We start from the raw sequence: 23,599 nt of genomic DNA, 5'->3' as shown, positions 1-23,599 counted from the left end.
CCAAAAACGAGAAACAAACGTGAATGAACAAATATGTAATAATGAGAAACATATGTGTGAATACAGATGATTCATTTAAGGAGTTCTTAGCATGGAAACATCTAATGTTACTTACTCCAAAAAGGGTGAATCAGAAACAATTGAAGAATCAAGTGTTTCAAGGCTAATGGTTAAGAAGTTAGAATATGGATGATTAACTAAACAAAAGTTTATGATTTTGACAGAACTTCAAGAAATCTACTTCATCAACTGAAGTGGTTTGAATAATTTTACGAACAGAGAATTGGGAAAGTAATTTTCCATATAAAAAATTATGCAAAATGACTGAACTTTTTGTTAGGAGAAGTTTCATGCTCTTCATGCATGTGGAATTTAATAGCTTACTTTTGCAATGGCTTACCTTTGCAATGCTTACAATGGCAAGGAACACTAGATATCTGAAGAGTTCACACCTAGAAGAGGGTATATAAGAGACAAACTATGAATTTTATTCAGGACATAATAATTGTACCTATGTAAATGGCAGGGGGTAGTTGTACTTCCTTGAAGTTGGAAAGGATTGGATTTCAGGAACCACCCAATTTTATGGGAGGAGACCTGGGTTTGATCTGGACCTTCTGAGAGTGGGTGCAGCTGCCAGGATAGTGACACTCTACCTTACAGCCTCTCCTCTCCAGTCTGACACAGACCACCTCATCCCTGCTGGTAACCAGATTCGCCTGAGCTAATCACCTGGTCAGACACCATATCTGGTGTTCGACTGGGTTGGTATTTCTGGAAACCAACATTTTATGGGAGGAGACCCTGAGTTCTATCCAGTAAACTGGCCAGAAAAATGTCTAGACAGCCTTTAACCCTGGGGCAAATAATCAGTCTTCACAGGACTAGAGCCAGCATTCATTCGGTGGTAGGTTAAGGCTTGGCAGGGACCATAGTGATATTGTCTTGCTGCCCCTTGGATGTGGGGACGATACATGGTTAGATATCATTGGTTGTTTCGGTGGTGGCAGCCTTTGGTCAGCACTTAGGGATGGACGATGTCTGACATGTAAAGCCCCCTGGGTTGGCGGAGGGGAGTGATGCCCTCTCGGATGGCCACTAGAGGTTGGGGCACACTAATAAACTATGTAAGGTGACCTTGCAGCTGCCAGGTGTGGAAGCCCCTCCTCTGTAATGTACCTATGTAAAATTCATGCAATTCAGTAACTAACTGAAGAAAAGAGTGGAATAACTGCTCAATTTATATGATCACACAGAATGGAAAATTTTTTGTTGTTACAAGCTGAAATTTTTTTAACCATTTGGTTAATAATATGGGCCAAGAAAACTTTTGTCAGTTACAATCACTCCTAAATACAGGGTGATTTATAATTAAAGTTGCGATTTGAAAACTCTCTAACTTTAAAATTACAGATCAGAATGACTTGATATTTTACCAGAACAATCCCTAAATAATGGAATTTTGTTTGGTGAAGGAAAAAAAATAGTTCCGAAAGTTTTTGATAGATGGCACTGTTGGTGTCCACATTGCTGTTGTGGATGAGTAGCCGAAAGGAAACAATAGACTAAGGGTTTACAACAATTTTATTAGCGAAAAGACAAGAATATGTATTTACAGAGAAAACAGTGATAGTGAGAAGAGAAGCTTCACAAAACAAACACCTTATGGATGATTAACGCATAAGTTGTTCGATATGCTCTCCTCCTTGTTCCGTTGCTAACTGGAAGCACAAAACTGCATGCTCCACAACAGATCGGAGGATCTCTGTGCTGATGCTATGAATATGGTGCATGATGCTTGCCTTCAGATCCACCAGATTCACAATCCGCCCATTTAAACAACATTCTTCAGGCATCCCCAAAGCTAAAAGTCCCACGGGTTTAAGTCTGGAGAGCTAGGCGGCCACACCATTTGAAAATGCTAGCTTATGATTATATCATCTCCAAAATGAGTGATCAGGAGCTGCTTCACACAAGTAGCAATGTGCAGAGGAGCTCCCTTTTGCATGAGTATTGTGTGGTCCACACATTGACGTTGCTGAAGTGCCAGAAGGACATGGTTACATTTCATAACTCAAAAGTGTTTCATAACGCTTGCCAGTAATGGCGCAGGTAACAGGGCCCGCAGGTGTGATCTCCTTGAAGAAGAATGAACCGACGACAAACACTGACGGTATTCCGCACCATACAGTGACCTTTTCAGAGTAAAGAGGTAATGGCTGCAGTGGGAATGGATTCTCAGTCACCCATATCCTGCAATTTTGGACATTTAGAGAACCTTGCAAATGCAAATGAGTTTCGTCAGATCACAGAATGTTCTAAGGTTGTTCATTATCCACTTCCATCCGGGCAAGAAACTGTAGTGCAAACAATTCACATGTTTCCAGGTCACCAGGTAGCAACTGTGGCCCATGAGGCATATTCAACATTCTACCAGTTCCCCGTGCACTGCTGATTTCTGCATCACTATTTGTTCTTGTAATGTAGTAGCCACATTTTCTACTAAGGCCGCTAAAACTGGTTTTCGTCCTTTACCTCATTTCATGTCAAATGACTCGGTCTCTTCGAATTTGTCTATCATTTTCTGCAGTTCATATGTGATTATTGTGTGTGGCTGGATTTTATGCCTTTTAACATCCAGAACTTCCTGATAGCTGTTACCACACAGTCACTATTCTCATAGAAAAGCTTCACCAGAAGAGCACTATCCTTCATCATCAGAGTCATGATGAAGCACTCAAGCAAAATGTTATGTGTGTCATCAGTGCTCTGAATTTGTATCTTAGCCATGCCTGCATTGCACATGGTATGTCTTAGTATTTGCATACCAACTGCAATGTGAACCCTGACAGCGCCATCTATTGGCATATTTTAGAAACTATTTCGTTCCTTCCCCAAACGAAATTCCATTGCCTCAGGATTATTCTATTAAAATATCAAGTCATTATGATAAGTAGTTTTTAAGTTACAGCGTTTTTAAATCACAACTTTAATTATAATCACCCTGTAGTTCAACTTCTGACCATGAGCTGACTTGGCCAAACATTCATGGATTGCATATAATAGGAAATGAAAGAATAAAATTAGCTAACTTTCATTTAGCAGAATGACAAGATTTAGCATCAGTGGGAAGCCTAAACAGATAGGTTTTAACTGCTTCCCTTACAATTTTTTTTGAAAAAAATTGCAAAAAATCATCACTTTTTTTTATTTTATTACTAAATTCAACAAAACGAAACAAATTAAAATATGTAGGTTTTAAGTTGAATTTTTAATTTTTTGAAGGTGTAAAAGCATTTATTTTTAATATTAGTTTACTATCCCGAGTTATCTCGGGCAAACGGAAAAAAGTTAAATATTAATCTTTGTATGATAGTTTTTGAAACAAGGGACAGCACAGAGTGATGCCCGACATTCTACACTGGTATCTGGTCTCTTTTCTTAGTGGCTTACCACTGGAATCTCTTTCACGGGAGCAAAGAGTACACTGTCTCGTTGGATTTGATTTTTTTCCCCCGCCTCTTCACAATTATTATCTGAAAAATCGCTTTCACTATCTTGCATCATCGCCATCATTTTATTTTTTTTCAATGCATGTGTCCTTTATACATTACTAATCCACAAGCCAACGTATACAATACAATAGGGAAACACGTGACCAGTTCCTCCAAAAGAATCGTGCAACCAACAAAATTTGGCAACTTGCCAATCAAAGCTAAATATTTCCTTTCATTTCCTCCAGACCGAATAAAAACGTGATAAAAGAAATCGTACTAACAAATTCTGCTTCGCCCGAGTTTTGTCAGGATAATAATTAACTGCAATATATACGAACCCGAGATAACTGGGGATAATCAGGCAAGCGGTTAATCAAATAGTAGTGCTGAAATCTTCTTCAAAGCCATCAGTTAAAGCAAATGTATTGTCAACGTAATAGACATAAAATAAGACGCTTTTTAAACAACATGAGAAAACATCTTTCTATTCTTAATGATCATAAAAATTTTTGTAGCTATTCCATTCTTTGCTTCGGTTAACTACAAAATTGAACACATTATGCACAAGTGGAACTTTCATGTGTTTTGCCAACAGACAAAATTCATAGATCAGTGCTTATTGAAAGTATTCCATACATAAACTCATGAGGTAGCTATAGTATTCCATTGAAACTGCAATGCTGCCAGATCATGCAATTTTTGAAAAATTTGCTACTTCAAACAAACCTGTGCTACATTTTATGATCATGCCATTTGTGAATTTTCTGCTACTCCATCATTTCCTTGTACTATGTTTTGTGACTTAACATTTTCTTTTTTTTTTTTTTTTTATATACATCACAAAATTCATACATACTAATTCAGAAGTTAAACAACAAAAAATTAATTAATTAATTAAAATAAATTGTCTTAAAATTCATACATGTTAATATAATTACTGAAATTAATTTGCAATTAAATTTTATTTATTGCAAATTAACTTCAGTTTAAATTTTATTTAATTAACAAGTTTTATTATTTATTTAAATAATTTTATTTAGGTTTATATAAAAGCAGATAATTGGCAATTCTATGACCATAGCTCATGAGTGCATATTCATCCAGTACCAGCATTAGTAGCTGGCATTTTCATGTGCTTCATTGGTTACTTTGTTTAATACTCAATTCATTCTGGCCCATGAGGTTGAATTTAGATTCACCCAAGAATATAATAGTTTTCAACCAATCAAAAGTCGAATTTGCCTGTTGTCAAGTCAGACTATATGTTTTGTAACTAAAATGGAAATTATGAGAAACATGAAAAAAAATTAGCATCCCCTTTCAAAATGCTTGGCTTAAAATGCTCATGTTTGAAAATTAGCTATAAGAAATGAAAACCAACAATATAAAAGCTTATTGCAAGTTCGGCTAATGTGAATTGAGGGAACATAAAATTGATTTGATAAAGCATAGTAATTCTAAAAGCATAAACAAAATTTTATGTTTAAAAATGGATGGGTATCTTTGCGTGTGTTCGATGCATTTATTCTATAATATATTTTTAGAATGAAAATTTTTTAGAGTAAATGATATATGCAATCTAAACAAAAAGCAGAGCCAACAATTTTAAAAACTAAGATAGAATGTGGGTTCATAATTGATATCATTATCTCATTGTATCTATGAAACTCCAAGACATCACTTTTTAATGCTTTTTACTTTGCAGAAAATTCCATAAAAAAATGCAATATTCAGTGGCTCACACTTGTATTTTTTTAATTTATTTGAATAGATCTTGTACTAAATATTGCAACACAGATTTCACAAATTTTTAAACATATTTTCCTCTGTTTTAAACTTTGTTTGTGGTAAATTAAATATTATCAAAATATTCCTTGAAATAATAATTTATTCAAAAAGCGATTATCAGTAACTCGCATAATAATTCAAACAAACCAAATTTTTGTTGAAATATTTCTTGTTATAATTTCTTGTTTTAAAAGAAAATAGATCACAAGAACTATTGTTTGCATTTGGAAATATTCACTTGTTTAGCAAAATGTGTCAACACTTCCACATCTGAAGTGAACATAGAAAGATGCTGCAAAAATTAACCAGTTCTTTTAGAAATTTAAAAGTTCATCTATTTAAAAAGCATTTGAAATATTGAAACAATCGTTGATGCAAAGCGTTTAACTATGTTTGATCTACTAAAATTAGGGAAATTGCATGGAACTGCTTAAAGTACACTGAAGCCTGGACCACATTCCAAGCTAACACCAAAGGATCGCAGATTTAGTCTTTGAAAAATCAAACAAGATTCAAAATTTAGAACTGCAAAACATCAAGCAAATTCAGAAGGGTTTGCAATAAAATGTTAACCCTTAAGCTTTTAGAAGAATCATTTAGGGCACATGAATATAATGGGAGATCAGCAAGGATACTTTTTGTCTACAAGGAAGGAAGGAAAATGTATTGCATTTGCAAAATCTACAGTAAGCAAAAGCTTTATCATACTGAAGCAATATTACATATGCAGAAAAGTGAAAATTTTATATATTTGAGTCTGATAGATGAATTAATATAAGGCAATGTTCAAATTAAGAACTGAATTTGAAAAGCCTGTTGCCTAATGTTATGCATGGGGATAGAGGCATAATGGTTTTGGAATGTTTTGCTTCCTTTGGAATAAGAAATTTAAAGTTTATAAAAAATAATATGGATTAGTATAAATATATTGATATTCTTAATCGAAACCTGAAACTTGAAGTGCAAAATACATTCAATTTCTATCAGGATAACCATCCTAAAAATATATCCCTAAATTCTTGCTTGTGGTTATATACAACTGTCCTAAAGCTGTCCAAACTTTTCCAAAATATATGCAGAGGTAAATCTATGGAGAATATATGAAACGAGTTGAAGAAAAGAATCAGGAAACATGATATTTATTCTAAAGCCCTATTAAAAGAATTCTTACATGAAGAAAATTAATTGATTCCATGCCAAAGTGCATGAAAAATGTAATTTTAGTTAAAGGATGTCCATTCAGATGTCTATTTACTGAATGTCTCATTATTTGCATGTTTTTATTAAATATAAATTGTTTATTCAAAATGTCTAAATACTTATGCAAACTCATTTTCAGAACATTTTCAATATTTTTAGGCCAAAAACATATTTAATAACTGTTTTGAAAACAAGCAGGTTTTAAAATAGATGATTAATAGTATATGTGAAAGAAAAATAAAGTCACTGCTAATATTTAGTACCTGATATTTCCAAATAAAACTGAGATGCAAGTGTCTGTGTGTTGCATACCAATATTCATTGTTATTGGTTTTAGAATTGGCTTTTATTTTGTATGTATCTATAACAATGAGGCATGTTTTAATATAGAGAAAATATTTTATAACTTCTGATAATAAAAAATGTCTAAGCATTCTAAGTTATTAAAAGTGTTTTAATACAAAACAAAATATTTAGTTCATGACTATAATATGTTTCTGTGTTCCTTCTCTTAAGGAGTTACAATATATTAATTCCCGTCCACAACAGAAATTCGTATAACTACAAAATAAGCAAGGTCAGATTTGAATTTAAACATTAAAAAAAAGATCATTAAAAAAAAGATAAAAAAAAGATCAAGTTAAGGATTTCAGCTAAGCTGAAAATTACAGAGAATAATGCTTTTCTTTTAAGTTAAAGGCTGAACATGTTGAAATAATTTCTGATGATAGATCAATTCAGTCACTATGTAATCAAAAGTCACCATTGTCAAAATTGAAAATTCAGAGATTTAATGGAGATATGAAATCCTTTTTGGGATACTGAAGTCAGTTTTCCAGAATTCATGAGGATGAAGACATACCGGCTGAAGATAGATTCCAGTGTTTGATTCAGGCAATTATTTCTGGGTCTCAAGCTGCTAGTTTAACAGAGAGCCCCAAACCCGTGGCTCAGAATGACCCCAAAGTGATTGAGTATTTGAAAAAAAGATTTGGCAGAGAATTGCTAGTATAAGTGTATGCCCATGAATTACTCACAATGGTAACGAAAAATGCCATAAGTGGTAGGAAATATATACTTTTAATTACTTTATATGATCAACCTGAATCAATTTAAAAGCTTTAGATACATTAGGAAGGTATAAAGTTTGTAGATTTCTTGTCTCTTCCTGTCGAGTCTCGTCTTCCTGAAGATGCTTTGAGAGCTTGGGAAAGATACTGAGTGTCCAACCTTCCTCATGGTAGCAATGAGGTTGCTGAAAGTGGTCAAGGATTCCTTAAGGAGCTCATACAATTTTAAATCAGGAAGTTAATAATGGGGAAATGATAAATTTGGCTTGATTATGTTTCAGAATTCAAACTAAGTTAATATTGGGGAAATGATAAATTTGGCTTGATTACATTTCAGAATTCAAACTAAGTTTAAAAAGGGAATTGATACTTCAAAATATAATATCCCTTCTGCTTCAGCTCTTATTTCATCCATGCATGAAAAGGCTAAACGTATTTTTTGTGATCGTCTACATTTCAGAAAATATTGAGGAAAGCTTCCATGAGACAAGATGAGAGAAAATCTGAAGTTATATGCAAAAGATGTTGCTTAGTTTGTCTTAAGCTATGATACATTGCAAAAATAAGTAAAAGTAACATTCGGTGCATAATATGTGGACAATAACAACACCTGTTCCTATTTTTTTTACTAGTTTGTCTTAAATCCACTAGTGGAAATTACTTCTAATACTTATGGTCAATTTTTTTAAAAAAAGTTTGTCTCAAATCCTCTAGTGGCATTCACGTCTAGTTTTTATGGCCAGTATTCACTAGTATACACAATCAATTTAAGTGTTAATCAGGTCACTATGCTAAAAGAATATATCAGAACAATCAGATCTCATAAAACAAATCCCAATAAAAAAGTCTGTAAGCTTTTAGATTTTATACTATATCCACAGAGGAGTTTTTTCCATTTATACACAAATATAAGTTTAACAGCACTTTAGCTAATGTCCCTTTGGACTAAATATATTTCAAAACAGCATATCTTTAGAATTTCCAATAGACAGGACAATAAATTTGGGCTAAAAATGAAAAAATTTCTTTGCTTATTTAAATCATCCAGTAATTTGAAATGATAGTCACTGGATCAGCTTTATTAATCTTTCAGCACTTAGAAAAATGATAAACTTTCAAGATAGTAAGCTAACATTAATGGTATGTCTATGTAGAATAAAAAAATGAAAATTTAAGTTTTCATTTTCACAAAGCAAATACTTATACACTCCACAAAAAATATGCGCTACTGCCATTTAAAATAGAAACCACAGCTCATCTTTCTTATGATAATAATAACTTAGAATAAAAAAATTAAGGATTAAAAACCATGCTCAGTGCAGGAAATGCATTACTAAAAGCATTTTGCCTAATAACTGTAGAATTTTCAATTCTACTAATGTTCACATCTTGCAGAGTTCTACCTGTCTCTTGTCAAGTATTGCATACCAGAATATAAAATATTATTGCTTTCATTTTATAAAAAAGTTATGTTCAAATCATAAAGTCATCCCTCGCAGACTACTATGCAATATGCGCTACAATTTTTCATAAATAATCTTTCTGTTTAAAAAGTATTAGACAACCTATGATGTCAGTTAATAACTGAACAAGTAACAGACTACTGGACATCAAAGAATATATTTGAGTTGATGTAGAAATTCTGTATATATAATATCTATAAGGCTGATGATATGAATAGGCATATATACTGGATATGGATCTTTATACTGCAATCAGATAAATGTATCAGATTCTAAGAAAGCAAAACTGTTCTTCAATACAAAATGTGATCAGCCTGGAAGGGTTGAGATTTGCCAATCAACTAATACTGTGATAAGAATACACAGATGACAGTCATTATTAGCTGAAACTTTGCCAGTTAATAAACCAGTACGGATATAATACACAGATGACTTCCAAACATTTTGAGACTTAAAATTAATTAAGTGAGATGTAAAGTTGCTATAAAGTACAAGAAGAAATCTATTTCACTATAACTATGCAGCATACTGTAAGCATCTGGTGTGCTTGAAGTGTCTGGGCTGATGCATCTGGTGTACTATCTCGAAATTTTACTTTGAAACTTAATCCAAGCACTGAATATTGTAATTATAAAATAACGTCAAGCTTATTTGTAGCAAAAAGTTGTTGAAATGCATTTTAATTGCATCATTTTTAATGTTTTCTGTAGCCAACAAACTAATTAAGAATGGGAGAGCTTTCTCAAATGACACGAAATGCAGCAAAACAGTGAAGAACTACATTTCTTAAAGCTATATAAAATTATCTCATCAAAATGCTAAGCATATAAACACATTTCAGACCTGCAATGAAGGGACTAATACTAATGTAAAATGCCACAAATTGCTTAGTATCAACATCAGCACATACATATATTTACACAATTATAAACTATGATAAAGCACACATACACATGTAAGAAATTTGTACATAACAGGAGACATAAAAATAGTCAATACATTACATAAAGCAATATTATACCTCTATAAATTTTCTAGCTCTTTCCCATTTTATTTCTGCAAATATATCAATGAACTGATGGAGTAAAAATCCAAGAGTACCAACAAGAAATCCAATAAGACCCATCATCACCCAGTAATCCCAATCTAACCTGAAAAGATAGTAAATATTTACTAAACCCAAATGCAATTTAGAAGTTTTTAAACTCCAAACTAGGTTACACATCAGGTTAATGTAAAGAGACAAAATAAGCAAAAAGTGTAAAATCAAGGTTATTTAGTATGCTGAAAACACACTACATATAATGTTTGATAACATTTAATTTCATCTTTCCATCTCAGTTTTTACTCTTTCTTGCAGTGATATGAACACCTAAAATGATTTTAAGAAAAACTAATATTTGTAAGCTTGTAATATGAGTAATTTCAGGCTAAAAAATATAATCCTGAAGAACAAATGCAAAAAAAGAAGTTCATAATGGTAAATGATATTTCTCATTTAAAACACATACAAAATAGACTATTAAACTATTAAATAAACATGGTTTACAAATACCAATAAATTGTTCTTTTCTCGATAAATTTTTTATACACTTTCACCACCCCCAATCTATAACTTACCAATAATACTACTAGTAAAAAATACACTATCACATTCTTCTAAAACATATATGCAATAGATAGGTGCCTGTATTATAATGGCAAATATAATCTGGGACCTACTGAGGCTACATGAATTCATGGATAACATAGAACACTGCACATAAATTATCATATTCATATAACACACATATATACAATAAGGTTTAATTTATAAAATTCACAGAGTAAGATATCATGAGAGATAAATAGAGTATACTGTATGCTACAATGTAGATTAAAAGTATATTTTCTTTGACAAGTAAAAATAAAGAATTCTAACATTTTAAAGCCTAACTCAAACTTTCATCAATGAGCTCAGCTTACATTCCCGTTACGCACTGTAGTAGGTGCAAACAAACACAGCATCCATTACAAATTTACGACTGACAGACATCACTTATATTTGAGAAGAACGAATTGCTTAATCTGTCAAAGGATTAAAAGATAATGCAGCAATGAAAAATTTTAACTGTAGAGTACCAAGTACAGTTTTATTGGATAATAAAATAATTAAAATCATGTTTTCCATACAAGTACTGCATATGCATTAAAACTTTGGTAGGTTTGGTTTGGTTATAAACAAATGTTTGTATCAAAATTGTCACGGCAAGGTAGCTCAAGGCAAATTTGGCTTGCTGTATTTCACTGTATTATAAACTACTATTGATTGGAAATAGTTTTATAATTTAGACACTTTTTCTGGTCATCAAAAATGTTTTAAAACCAATGTCAACAGTGCATCACTGAGTACAGCTACTGGGATATGATTGTTACAATGATAAAACTCTCTTGCAAAATAAATACGGGCGGGGGATGCGAGATCTTTTTCATTATAGGAAAACATGCACTAAACAATTATGTGTAGAAAGATATATGCAAAAACTTTATATTTTCCAGCTATAAAACATACTTTTGGCATCAGCTCATTCTGGCTTAGGTAAAAGTTTTCTAGCCATAAGAAATATAACCCTTTGGTTAGTTATTTCAGTAAACAAAGAACAGAATAGAGTGACAAATTTTAAAACAATTTTTTAATAATACCAACTTTGAAAACAAGAATGCTATTATAAGAGATAACAACAAAAAACTTAGTATCACAATTTTCCATAGGCAGTTTGCAACATTAGCACATATAGCTTTCTGCAGTATACTGCCCATTATTCTATAATAGAAAAATCCAAAGTGTGTTTATAAATATTAATATCAAAATACAAAATGTCTGAATAAAAATGTATAATACACTATTACTACTAATGCAAAATAAATTTATTTACAAACATTACCTTGATGGCTGCTTAGCTATCCAATCCCTATATGCCTTACTGTGAGGAGGCAAATAATCCAAACTTTCATAATGGCCTAAGACTTTTTTCTCAGCTTCTGTGTATTTATGATTTATGAAAGCACTTTCTAAATCTCTTCCCTAATCAAAAGAAATAAAACAGGATCACATGTCTAAGTTCAACTTATAGAAAAGGCAAATAAATAAATAAAGTGTGTTATGAATTTATAAATTATACTACAATACTATGCAATGAAAAGAGTAATATTTGATTTAATGTACAACAATGTTACATATGAAAAATGAATTAACAGCAAAACATTCATAGAAAATTTTTATCAATATTTAGTACTTGCACATAAGATAAAATATGTCATATGATGGACTTTAGTATTAAATATAAGCTACAGCAATGACATATAAAATCTAAAACTAATTTATTAGGAGCTTGTTTATCCAAAAATACTGGTACCATAAACTAAGAATAAAATATACCCCCATTAATTACATTAAAAAAAAGTTTGTTAATATTTAAAAAAAATTCTCTACAGTTCTGAAGTGACAGCTTGTAAAGCTTAAGATTCAGGTAATTCAATTAGGGCTAGCATGCAAGTGCTGCCAGCGTATGCTGTTTAAATTTTTCTAATAGAAGCTGACTTATTTGTCTCATACATGCAGAAAATAATAAAAACTTCATGCAGTTGATCAGCAGGAATAACCTGGGCCAAATTTTCAAAATTTTGTTGCATTAGCCACTTGACTACTTGTCAGTTTTCTAAAGCCTAATGCTGAATTAATAAAAATATTTAAAGGTTATGAGACTCGCCACAAACAAATGATATATTATTATTTTGTCACTCGTTAAGGTTGTCATAAATACCAGTGTTTAAAAAATAATGTTGAGCAAAGCAGAAAGATTTACTGTTGCAAAGTGACACAATGACCTTTCAATGGAAAATTAATGGATGAGTTTATATTTTAAAAATAGTAGTATTTAAGCAATCATATATATGAATAAATGATTACTTAAATACTGCCAGTGAATCACTGAATACAACTAATTTTTAGAAGCCTCTGAGAAAGATTCCACTGCAATGAGGAATTAAATCTTATAGTTTCTTAAAACTTATCAAATATCATTCATAAATCTGGTCTTTCTCATAACCCCCAAAAACAGCAGTCAGATCTAACAAACAGGCAGACAATTTTTCTTCAAATCACCCATCACAGAACACACCTTTTTGCCAACTAATATGAAAGCATCTGTGGCATGTGCTATTGCTCTAATCAGTTAAAACCATAGCCTTTGAATAAAGATTAATCTAGTGTCTTAGAAATTTCTGCAACATGATTATGTAGTGCTACAACTATTATAGGCTTGCCTTTCTCATCTTCAGAGAAATAAGATATAACAATTTCTCAAATGAAGCAGCCCAACACACTTTTGGGCTGTGCACATTTCGTTCATGTAACCTGAGTAGATTATTTTTGGTACTTTCCCTTTATCCATATAGTGCTTCTGTAAAGTCACCACTTGTTGATGGCTACTTTTTCACCAGTTTAACACACGAAAAAAAAAAAAATAGCCATTTTAAAAAGATGGTGGCACACTGAAAACTATGCTAAACATCCAAAATTCCAAAATGGTACCCATTATGTGCTGGCACATGTGAGATAAACTACATGTTATATTTTGGGTTGCCTACTTTGGTAACAAAGTGCTTTGTCCAGTGACTTTTCTCACCACTGGGTGGATAACGCAAAAGCACCTTTTTTTTTTTTCAGTCCCAAATCAAAAGTTCTACTTGTGTATAAATAGGATTAAGCTTGTCTATAAATAGGACACATCTGACATGAGTAATTCATGCATTAAATTTTCATCTTCTCTCATCACTTCCACAAAGCCTTTACAAAACAACAATCAGCATTTGTCTTATGCATTTAACTTTAGAATAACTGCAATCTGCAGGTGACAGAGGATGTATTGGTATGAGATTCCATACACACAATATTCAAAGTACCCATGGCAATTGATTACCTTTAAGTTGACAAGCAAGAGCTGTGCATGATGTCATTTCATACATGATTCACATTTCTTGCAGTTTGTAGCAAACAAAGATGTCCTAAAGGTTTATTTCTTCTTAAATTTTCCTCATTACAGCATTTTTATAAAACCAGTAATAGTGTATTGTGATTAAGAGTCATTGTATCGTGAATTGTATTGAGAGAGATTGTATTGTGAATAAATTGCTCTTGGAAAGTGTGCTTTGTACTTTTAATTGACTTCATAAATGTTAGAATATAATATAAATATAATGGTAGGATTAAACAAGTGAATTAAAATTTCAGTTTTAATATTTGTAAAGTATTTATGACCTACCTTTTATGTCAAACAAAGCAAATTTATAGTCAATGCAAGCAATAGAATAGATTTACAAGAATGTTAGCCAAATGGGAAATACTTTCTCATATTTGCATTCACTTTCCATTTTCCCAACTGTATAAGTTTTACAGAGGAACAGATAGTGTTACTTTCTGATAAATTATACTTATTTCAGATATAGACAATGGACAAATTACAAAAACAGTGACAATGCATAATATGTACAAAGGGGAAAAATAGCTTTGAATTAAGTTTAATGTTTCAGAAATGCTAATTAATGAATTAAAACAACAACTTATAAAGTATAACAAGCACAAAAACATAATATAATCAAGAATATAAAAGTTTGGCAGAAGTGACTATTGCATTTAAAGATATTTATACATTATCCTAATGAGCATGAAAGTTGGTGGAGATCCCAAAAAAGTTGTGCCAATAATTCCTGCATAATTCTGAAGGAACTGATGCCTCTTTGTTTAATAAACAATCAATACTTGATGCATTTTATTTTGGTGTTTTATAAAAAGGCTTTCGTCTATTTCAACTATTTTGTTAGCCCTTCCAGTTTTACTAGAAGCTCCCTCTAGAGCACTATGAATATGAATTTCCCACAGGTAATTGTTCCAGTCTATTAATGTTTTGTTGATTACATTCAGCTGATAATATCATATCCATTAATGGATATTTTTTATACTAGTATCACATTATAACTTTGAAAATAATCCACTGTTTTCTGTTCTGCAGATGGCAGATAACAAATTTTATTTTTTTAATGAAAAAATACAGCAATAATAGTTAATTTATCCTTGTTCATAAAACAAAAGCAGACTTATGAAGGATTACTTGGGGTTACATCAAAGGAGAGGGCACATCAAGCTGCTTGGCGACAGTTCTCAAGTTGATGGGATAATATGTAAGTACCCCATTTAAATATATTGCAATTAAATGCATTTAATCGTATCACTATTAAAATATTTTCAACTGCAGTTAAGTGATCTTAATTACATCTGAACACTTTACTACAATAAAATGTTTTCTTGATGACAAATAATTTCAAAAGCAACATTTTTTTAGCTACAAAAACCTGCAATGTGAAAACAATGGCGAGAACAAGTTAATTTATATCAGCAAATAATCATCTAAGATTTTCAGTGATCAAGAATGAAATAATTGTAAATTTTTCATAAGGTACTATAACTAATCAATGATAAAGTGTTTACCTCATGATAATCATTCTTGTTTATACAGTGTGTCTGTGCTTTTGTAGAGTTTTTGGTACTGTTCTGTTATCAGGGGGGGACAGGATCCGGAAATATATGTATGGATGGATGGATGTGTTCATATATACATGTACATATGTAAGCATGGATGTATATGTGTGTGTATACATATACACATACATATATGTTCATACATTTTTAATCCACTCGCGATAACAGAACAGTACCAAGTTTTTTAATTATCATATCATTATATATGTATATTCACATTATAAATATATACAGTGTAAATTTTTTTAAAAAAATCATTTTAAGAGGAAACATAAATAAATTTAAGAATTTGTCTAATTTCTAAATGCAAGAAGAAAAAAAAAAAAAATAACATGCCTTTGCAAAAAAATCATGCTTTGTACTATCATTTTCCACAGCAGGTGAACCTGAATCACCAGGAATGTTTTCAACAAACTGCAAAATTCGTTGGCTACCAGCATCAATAACTTTAGCATCAAAATTCACATCCATCTCCCTTGTTTCATCAGTGTCAGCAGCCATAATGAATATTAAATGTCTAAAAGTAAAAATTTACTTGAAATGTTTACTACTAAGATTGCACAAAAAATTTTGTGTTTTCAAAAATTAAGGAAGAATATGGCTTCATGAAACTATCAAAACAGTCAACATCTTGTTTTGTGTAAATTTAAAAAGCAGAATTTGTTTTTCAAAATAAAATTAATCCATCCCCACCCAAATACTACACTCATACAATTAATGCAAATTAATTGTAACAGCTACTAATGGTTAACATGTCAAGGCATATGGAAAACGAATCTTAACAATGTTACAGTAAACAGCTATGGATACACAAGAATAAAGAAAAGTTTAAAAAAGTGATACTGTCACATAAGACAATATATTTTAAAATTCTTTCAGAATGTATCATCTGCATAACACAAATATCTAATTCCAGAAAATTCAAGGATATGATTAAGTTCATTAGATACGAAACAACCGAAAACATCTACTTTACACATTTGCTTAATAACCACTTTGTATTAATTTAACTGCAGTTATTCTATCACTGTTGTCTGTTGCATAACAAAGCTAAAAATTTAATTTCCAAATGTAAAAAATATACCCCACCAATAACAAAAGTGCTACCTATATCAAGATTTAAAAATCTTAGAAGGGTAACCTGAAATGCAGTTAATTTTCAGAAATTAAAATCATTTTTAGCATTTTGTCATTAATTTTTTTAACAGAATACAGATTATTTAATAATAAAAAATAGAAAAAGCTTAACAATACACAAAATGGATTTTAATGAGTTTCAGTTACTGTAGGAGATATCACTCAAAAGCTATTCTCAGAAACTAGCTTTCGTAACAACCGCCTCAGTTGCCATTAGCCAATTATCAGTTCTGTGTACTTACTTACTTGAGCTTTCATATCATGAAACACAGTTATTGATTTTGAGAAGAAATTAATTACCGCTTACTTAAAATTAGTATGTCCCTTTATGGTCTGCAATAAAAATTTGTCGGTAAAAGTTTACAATTGGGTGCCTCTTGTTTTTTGGCAATCCTTTTTTGACGGCAAGATCGGCACAATTTCAAGATGGTCACTACAAAATAAGAAGTCAAAGAATTGCAGAAACGCGATGTTCACGTACACATCGATCTATTTTCACTTTAAAAAAAAAAATCAGAGAGTTGCACAAACTCCGCACTGACCCGACTTTGTTCATACTCACATAGATCTATTTTCACTTAAAAAAATCAGGAAAATGATGTTGTCACATAAGGTTAAAACAAAGTTATGGTAACCCTAACGTGATGGCACTGGAAGCTAAAAACTAAGTTAAAACTATCATGGTAACCAAAAATGTGATTTCATCGCCAAAATTGAACAAAATTTATTGTCAATCAAAGGGGCACCCAATTCTACACTAGAGCCATTTTGTCCACATAATATGTGTGTGTGTATATATATACACACACATATACAATGACATATATATGTCATTGTTGTGACTTATCTCACTTGTCTGACAGCAACATCAGCACAAGCCCATGAAAATCATCGTGAATAGGAGTGCAAGATTGCACCTGTTATTGGCAAGCACTACACAGGTGACAGTACAACTTTGCTCAGTTCTGCGCCCAATTTTGAGGCACAGCCCCCCAGGGGGCTTACTCCATGTTTAGAGTGCCCCCATGCTGCACATATATATACATATATATGTATGTACTCTTGTTACATATAAATATATATGTAATAAGAGTTTTAATTTCAATCTTATAAAATTACATACAACTCATTTGTTAATCTCTAAACTAAAAAATGCTCAAGGCTGTATATTATTAAAATTTTAAATAACTTTTTACACAGTTTATTAACTCAAATCCAGAAAATATGTGTAAAATATGAAAAACCATATTTTAATTCAGATTTAAAAAATTATAAAGAAACTGTTATTTTTCTTACTAATGTTAACTCAAAGTGCTAAATGCATTTTGAGAATGGCAAATATTCTGCTACCTAGTTTTTTTAATCAAGTATCTTTTTTCTTGCCTTGCCAATAACCAAGATAATTCAACACCTCATATTAAATGAAACAATATTTTTGACAATATTTACAACTACTGCTTTTACTAACCTTTGATTAATTAATTTCTTCAATAAATATTTTTAATGATCTAGAAAGCTTCATTAAAATGTTAATAAATAAAGTCACAACTTGCACAACAGTAGTAAAATCATGACATGGTAAGAAAAGTCTGCAACATAGCTATTTTACATAATGATTTTATTCACAGAAACACATATTCTTAGCTAAACTAAGATTTCTTTACATCTTACAAAAATATGAATGAAAGACTAACAAAAAAGTTATGTAATCTAATTTATTATGCTATAAACACTGCATAAATTTACATTTAACAGCAATATAAATTTTAAAAACTTAACATAAACACTAACGGCAATGCCAAAAAAATTCTGAAGTCAAAGAAGTTATGAATACTTAACAGACGTCTTCAGTGTTAAGAGACTGAATATTAACAGAAGGCTATTATTTTACTTTACTCAACATTATGTACTTAGTATGAGAATAATATTAAATTTACATCATTTTAAATGCATTTATATTTATTGGAGAAGTCAAAACAACAATAATCAGTGTTATATTTGTAAATTTTCCAGGACTAGTTTCGATGGTTTGACTACAGAACTATCTTCCTTAGCTACCAAAGTGAAAACATACATTGCATTTACATTTGTTTACAAACAGATCATAAATATTTGGGCTCAGCGGACGAATGATTTTGCTCAAATATCAGTTACCTGAGAAGCATTTCTAAGGATTAAAATTAAAGAAAGCGATAACACGATTGATTACAATCTAATCAAAAGCGATTTTAAAAAGTAATAATGGAGTAATTAAATTATGCAATACTTTTGCATTTAATGTTAAATGATACGGAATTCGAATTAAAATTTACTGTAAGAATACACATAAAAAACAAAGGCATGTTCTTATCAAAGAGATCATAATTACATAGGAAATAAAATATCATTTCTTGCTAAAAGCGCAGCAAACACTTGCACATAACTTCACCATCGCGTACTTTCAAAATATTTAAAACTAGAGTATTGCCACGCCCCCCTAGCCAATTCGAGTTGTTTCTATCCTGATAAACTACCTTCGTGAAAATACGAGTGCTCTCCGACGCCACAAGATATAACTTTCCAAAATTGAGAAGAGCGAAGGAAACAAAATTACTTATTATAAGGAAAAGCTAAGGAATAAGGAACGGAAATAAGGAAATAAAATTAAATATTATATTATATAAACAAAAGTTCCTCAGATATGTAGTTTTTTCGTAAAGTCTTCGGAAAGGATTGTTTTTCATGGCGTTTGGCTCCTAGTATTCGTCCAGCAGAGGTATTTTTTCTTTTTTTTTTAACGACGGGCACTAGCCATTGTTGGCTTTCGCCACTACTAAGGCCAGAAGTGGTGGTCAATTTATTATAAAACTGCCTGATAGGCGGCCACCATTACCTTCTACGAGGGAACAGACAGTTTACATCCATCAAAATCGTAAAAACAACCTTGTATTTAGCGTAAGTATATTGAAACACTCAATCGATTTTGAGGGCAGCTAAAGGTCCTTCCTCATCAGGAGAAAGAAATACCTAGAAAGAAGAAAAATAAAGGGGTAGGTGTCTTAGAAACACGTGGTCCTTATCAGCACTGCACGTGGTTATAAGCGGATTTTTAATCAGAGTTACACTGGCCGCCTACTTTTACTGAGCCAGGCTATCTGATCAAACATGTAACACAAAGAACAAGAAAATTAGCGAAGTTAAAAATAGGGAGCGAGGGGCAACTGCACCTTCACGCTCGAAATCTGAATTTCGAATAATGAAAAGTAACCATTGAACGGATTTTTATACCCTCTGGTAGTACCAAACGCGAGGAGGTAACGCCATCCATCGGCAAAAATAGTAACTGAATTAAATTGTAGAATTTTAAAGGCATTTGGAAGGACAGGATTGGACTTAAAATCATTAACTAAACATGCTAAATCTTTGTGAATATGAAAAGCCTCAAGAAAATCCAGTTCACCTATGGAAGAAGCCTTTTGGATAATTTTTGCAGACCCAAGTCAAAATTATGGTTAAATGTCCAACTATGATACGCTATTGAAGACTTGTTAATTTCACCTTTTCTGACATAAGATTCATGTTCCTTAATACGAAACTTCAACGCTCTTTTTGTTTGGCCAATACATCTTAAACCACACTGACACGATATACTATAAATTCCCCAAGAATTCAAGACAGAAACGCAATCTTTTAGAATCGAAGGGTGAATTTTATTAATAGGGGAGAAACCGACTTAAAAATTGATTTTCTGGAGAATCCGTGCAATTTTATAGCTAACAGAAGGATAAAATGGAAGCACGACAAGGTCATTAATATTATTTCTAACAGTGGAATGTCTTCTTTGATGGGAATCTGAAAATTTTTTAACGGCTTTATCAATAATCACGGGCGAAAATCCACGGTCAATCGCAACTGCTCTCAAATAATTAAGTTCATTGGTAAGCAAAGATTCAGAGGAACAAATTTTAAGCGCGCGGAATACATAATAGTAAAAAGAAGCCATTTTTTGCTTAACAGGGTGGAATGACTTGGCATGGGGTGGTAAACAAACTACAAAGGGTTTACGGTACACAGTAGTGTTAAAATCAGTTTCATTGCGGATTATAAAAATATCAAGGAAGGGGAGGGAATTGTTGGATTCAATTTCAAGAGTGAATTGGATGGCTGGATCAATTGAATTCATAATAGATAGAATCTCGGATAAATCCTCTTTATAACTCTTATATAATTTATTCAAACTGCTAGTGAGCATATGAAAGACAGGAACAAAGCAGCTTACAGATATTTTACTGTAGACCATAAATTTCATTTTCTTGAGCTAACAACAGCTTCTCATACCTAACATATAGAATAATTATAGAGCTCTAGTAAGTGGTAGAATAAAAATTGAAGAGGCACGTTTCACTGTCATCATGAATCTTACAGTGTTCATGTGGTGAAAATCTTTGACACCTTGGAATACTTCTTATGCCGTATTAAAAACAATTGAGGAAACATGGCAGCTACAAAGTGTGCATAAAAAGTAAACTTGAACTTGACAATAGTACTTATGTCAACTTGACGTTTCAAAAAATGGAAGCTGCAGTACTAAAGAAGTGCCATAACATTTTTAAAACCAAGGTTAAACTAAAGAAGTGCCATAACTAAAGAAGTGCCATAACATTTTTAAAACTAAGGTTCCATTTATATTTCAGTTGGTTTGGTTGCCATATCGATATGCTTTGATTTTGATGTCCCCCAATTATGAATGTATTTTAATTTCTTTTTTTAAATTTAGAAGTGTACAACATATGTTTGATTTAATTTCATAAAACTCTACATTATGTAGCGAAGACTTTGACAATTTATAGTACTTCAATTATAAGCCATGAGAATATAATGGTGAAGCAACACACCAGGTCATGAAAATGCATTTACGTAGCAACTTCTCCGGGCATTTTCACCAGCGTGATTGCACATTATGATCCCCCCTATATGGAATTTTAATATTTTAGCCTAGTGATGGACAGCATAGTGCAGTTTTCATTGTTTTCGGCAAAATCTCAGATTTAGCTTTCTGCACGCATAGAGTGTAATGTGGCTTGCTTTAAAGATATCATGTGCCTCTTTCTTCTTTCTGATTTTGGAATTTTGATACAGAGTTTATGCTAATCTCTGATTTTTCCTTAAATGAAAACAAATGACTGTGTACATAGAAAGAGCAAAAGCACAAAAACTTATAAGTATAAGGAGTCTTATGTAGACTATAGAGAAACAGGTGGCAATGGATGGATCATTGAAATAGATATAATGTTTCTTTCCATTGATGCAAATGAGTTAATGCAGTTACTACTGTCAAAGACCAAATGACCATATACTGTATGGATATCTAGGAACACAAAACAATTAATAAACACGTATTACAGATAATGAGTACTAATTCAGAAGTCAAACAACAAAAATCAGCGTTATATTTACAAAATTTTCACAGGACTAGTTTCGATGGTTTTACCGAACCACCATCTTCAGCTGCAAAACCGCAAATGAACAAGATGGGAAATAATGATTAGATAAGATAAGAAAGCCTGGACAAGAATAAGCAAGTGGCGCCATCTGTTGGCGAAACCAGAACTAAAACATAATTTCTCTAAAAGCCGAAGGCAAATTTGGATTGGAATTAGGATCGTTAACTAGAACAGAAAGATTTTTATGAATGTGAAATGCCTCTAGAAAATCCAGTTCTCCAATGAAAGATGTTTTTTTGAATAATTTTGGCAGCAGAAAAATTGAAAATGTGATTTTCAGACCAACAATGTTGAGCAACAGAAGACTTCTGTGTTTCCTTTTTTCTAACATATGCCTCATGTTCTTTGACGCGAAATTTTAAGGCTCTCTTAGTTTGGCCAATGTAAATTAAACCACACTGGCAAGGAATCCTACAAATACCCCAGGAATTCATATCTGGAATGGGGTCCTTGAGTATAGAAGTCGGAATTTTATTGATGGGAGAATAAACAACCCGAAAGTTAAATTTCTGCAAAATATGTGCAACTTTATAGCTAATTGATGGAAAGAAGGGAATGACAACAGAATTTTTATAATCTCCTAAAATAAGAGTGTGGCTTTTAGTGTGTTGAGATGAGAATTTTTTAACTGCTTCATTAATAATGTTGGGTGAAAAGCCCCTGTCAATACCTATTGCTTTTAAATAATTTAGTTCTTCATCAAGGGCTAGTTTGGAAGAGCAAACTTGAAGAGCACGGAAAACATAGGAATAAAATGAAGCTAACTTTTGTTTAGTCGGATGACATGATTTAAAGTGTGGTGGAAGGCAAACCGATGAAGGTTTACGGTAAACTGTAGTACTGAAGTTGGATGTGTTACGTGTGACCAGAATGTCGAGAAACGGAAGAGAATTGCAAGTCTCAAGTTCAAAAGTGAACTGAATAGCAGGATCAATAGAATTCATTGTTGAAAGAACTTTATTTAAATCATCTTTATTACTTTCAAACAGGGTAAATGTATCGTCTACGTAGCGGAACCATGCCGGGAAGTTTAAAGTTTCAAACAATTTTGATTCATAATAATGCATGTAGATATCAGCCAGGATGGGACTGAGGGGGGCTTCCCATGGCTAATCCCTCAGTTTGCTTGTAATATTTATTTTGGAAAACAAAATGTGTTTGTTTCAAACAGAGTTGAGTGAGAGAAATTAGCTCATCAATTTCGATGCAAGAGAAAGGAAATTCGTGAAGTCTGGTTTCTAGACATCTTAATGCACCCTCCACTGGGACATTGGTGAATAATGATTTTACATCAAAAGAAACCATGAATAAATTACTAGGAGAAATGTTTTTAACCTTTTTTACAAACTCTATTGAATTTTTATAGTGTAAATGTTATTGTCTA

The 23,599-nt window shown here is 31.9% G+C and overlaps 1 protein-coding gene across 1 annotated transcript in view; it reads right to left on the bottom strand.

Annotated features, from left to right (window-relative positions):
- The window catches only part of LOC118199258 (chloride channel protein C-like), a 59,318-nt gene extending 40,119 nt beyond the window's left edge, over nucleotides 1-19,199 (bottom strand). Inside the window, exons 1-4 of the mRNA XM_035371105.2 lie at nucleotides 19,101-19,199; nucleotides 15,932-16,112; nucleotides 11,943-12,082; nucleotides 10,040-10,169 (exon numbers count right to left, since the gene is read on the bottom strand). Of these exons, the coding sequence (XP_035226996.1) occupies nucleotides 10,040-10,169; nucleotides 11,943-12,082; nucleotides 15,932-16,096 (435 nt within the window). The 5' untranslated portion in view covers nucleotides 16,097-16,112; nucleotides 19,101-19,199. The remainder of the gene's footprint in view (nucleotides 1-10,039; nucleotides 10,170-11,942; nucleotides 12,083-15,931; nucleotides 16,113-19,100) is intronic.
- Between the last annotated feature and the right edge of the window lie 4,400 nt (nucleotides 19,200-23,599).

Source organism: Stegodyphus dumicola, chromosome X2 (genome assembly GCF_044657685.1).
Source record: "Stegodyphus dumicola isolate Sdum_Otavi_A_Nest chromosome X2, ASM4465768v1".
NCBI lineage: Eukaryota > Metazoa > Arthropoda > Arachnida > Araneae > Eresidae > Stegodyphus > Stegodyphus dumicola.
The sequence above is the reverse complement of the archived record's forward strand: the minus strand, read 5'-3'. Positions and strand labels throughout refer to the sequence as shown.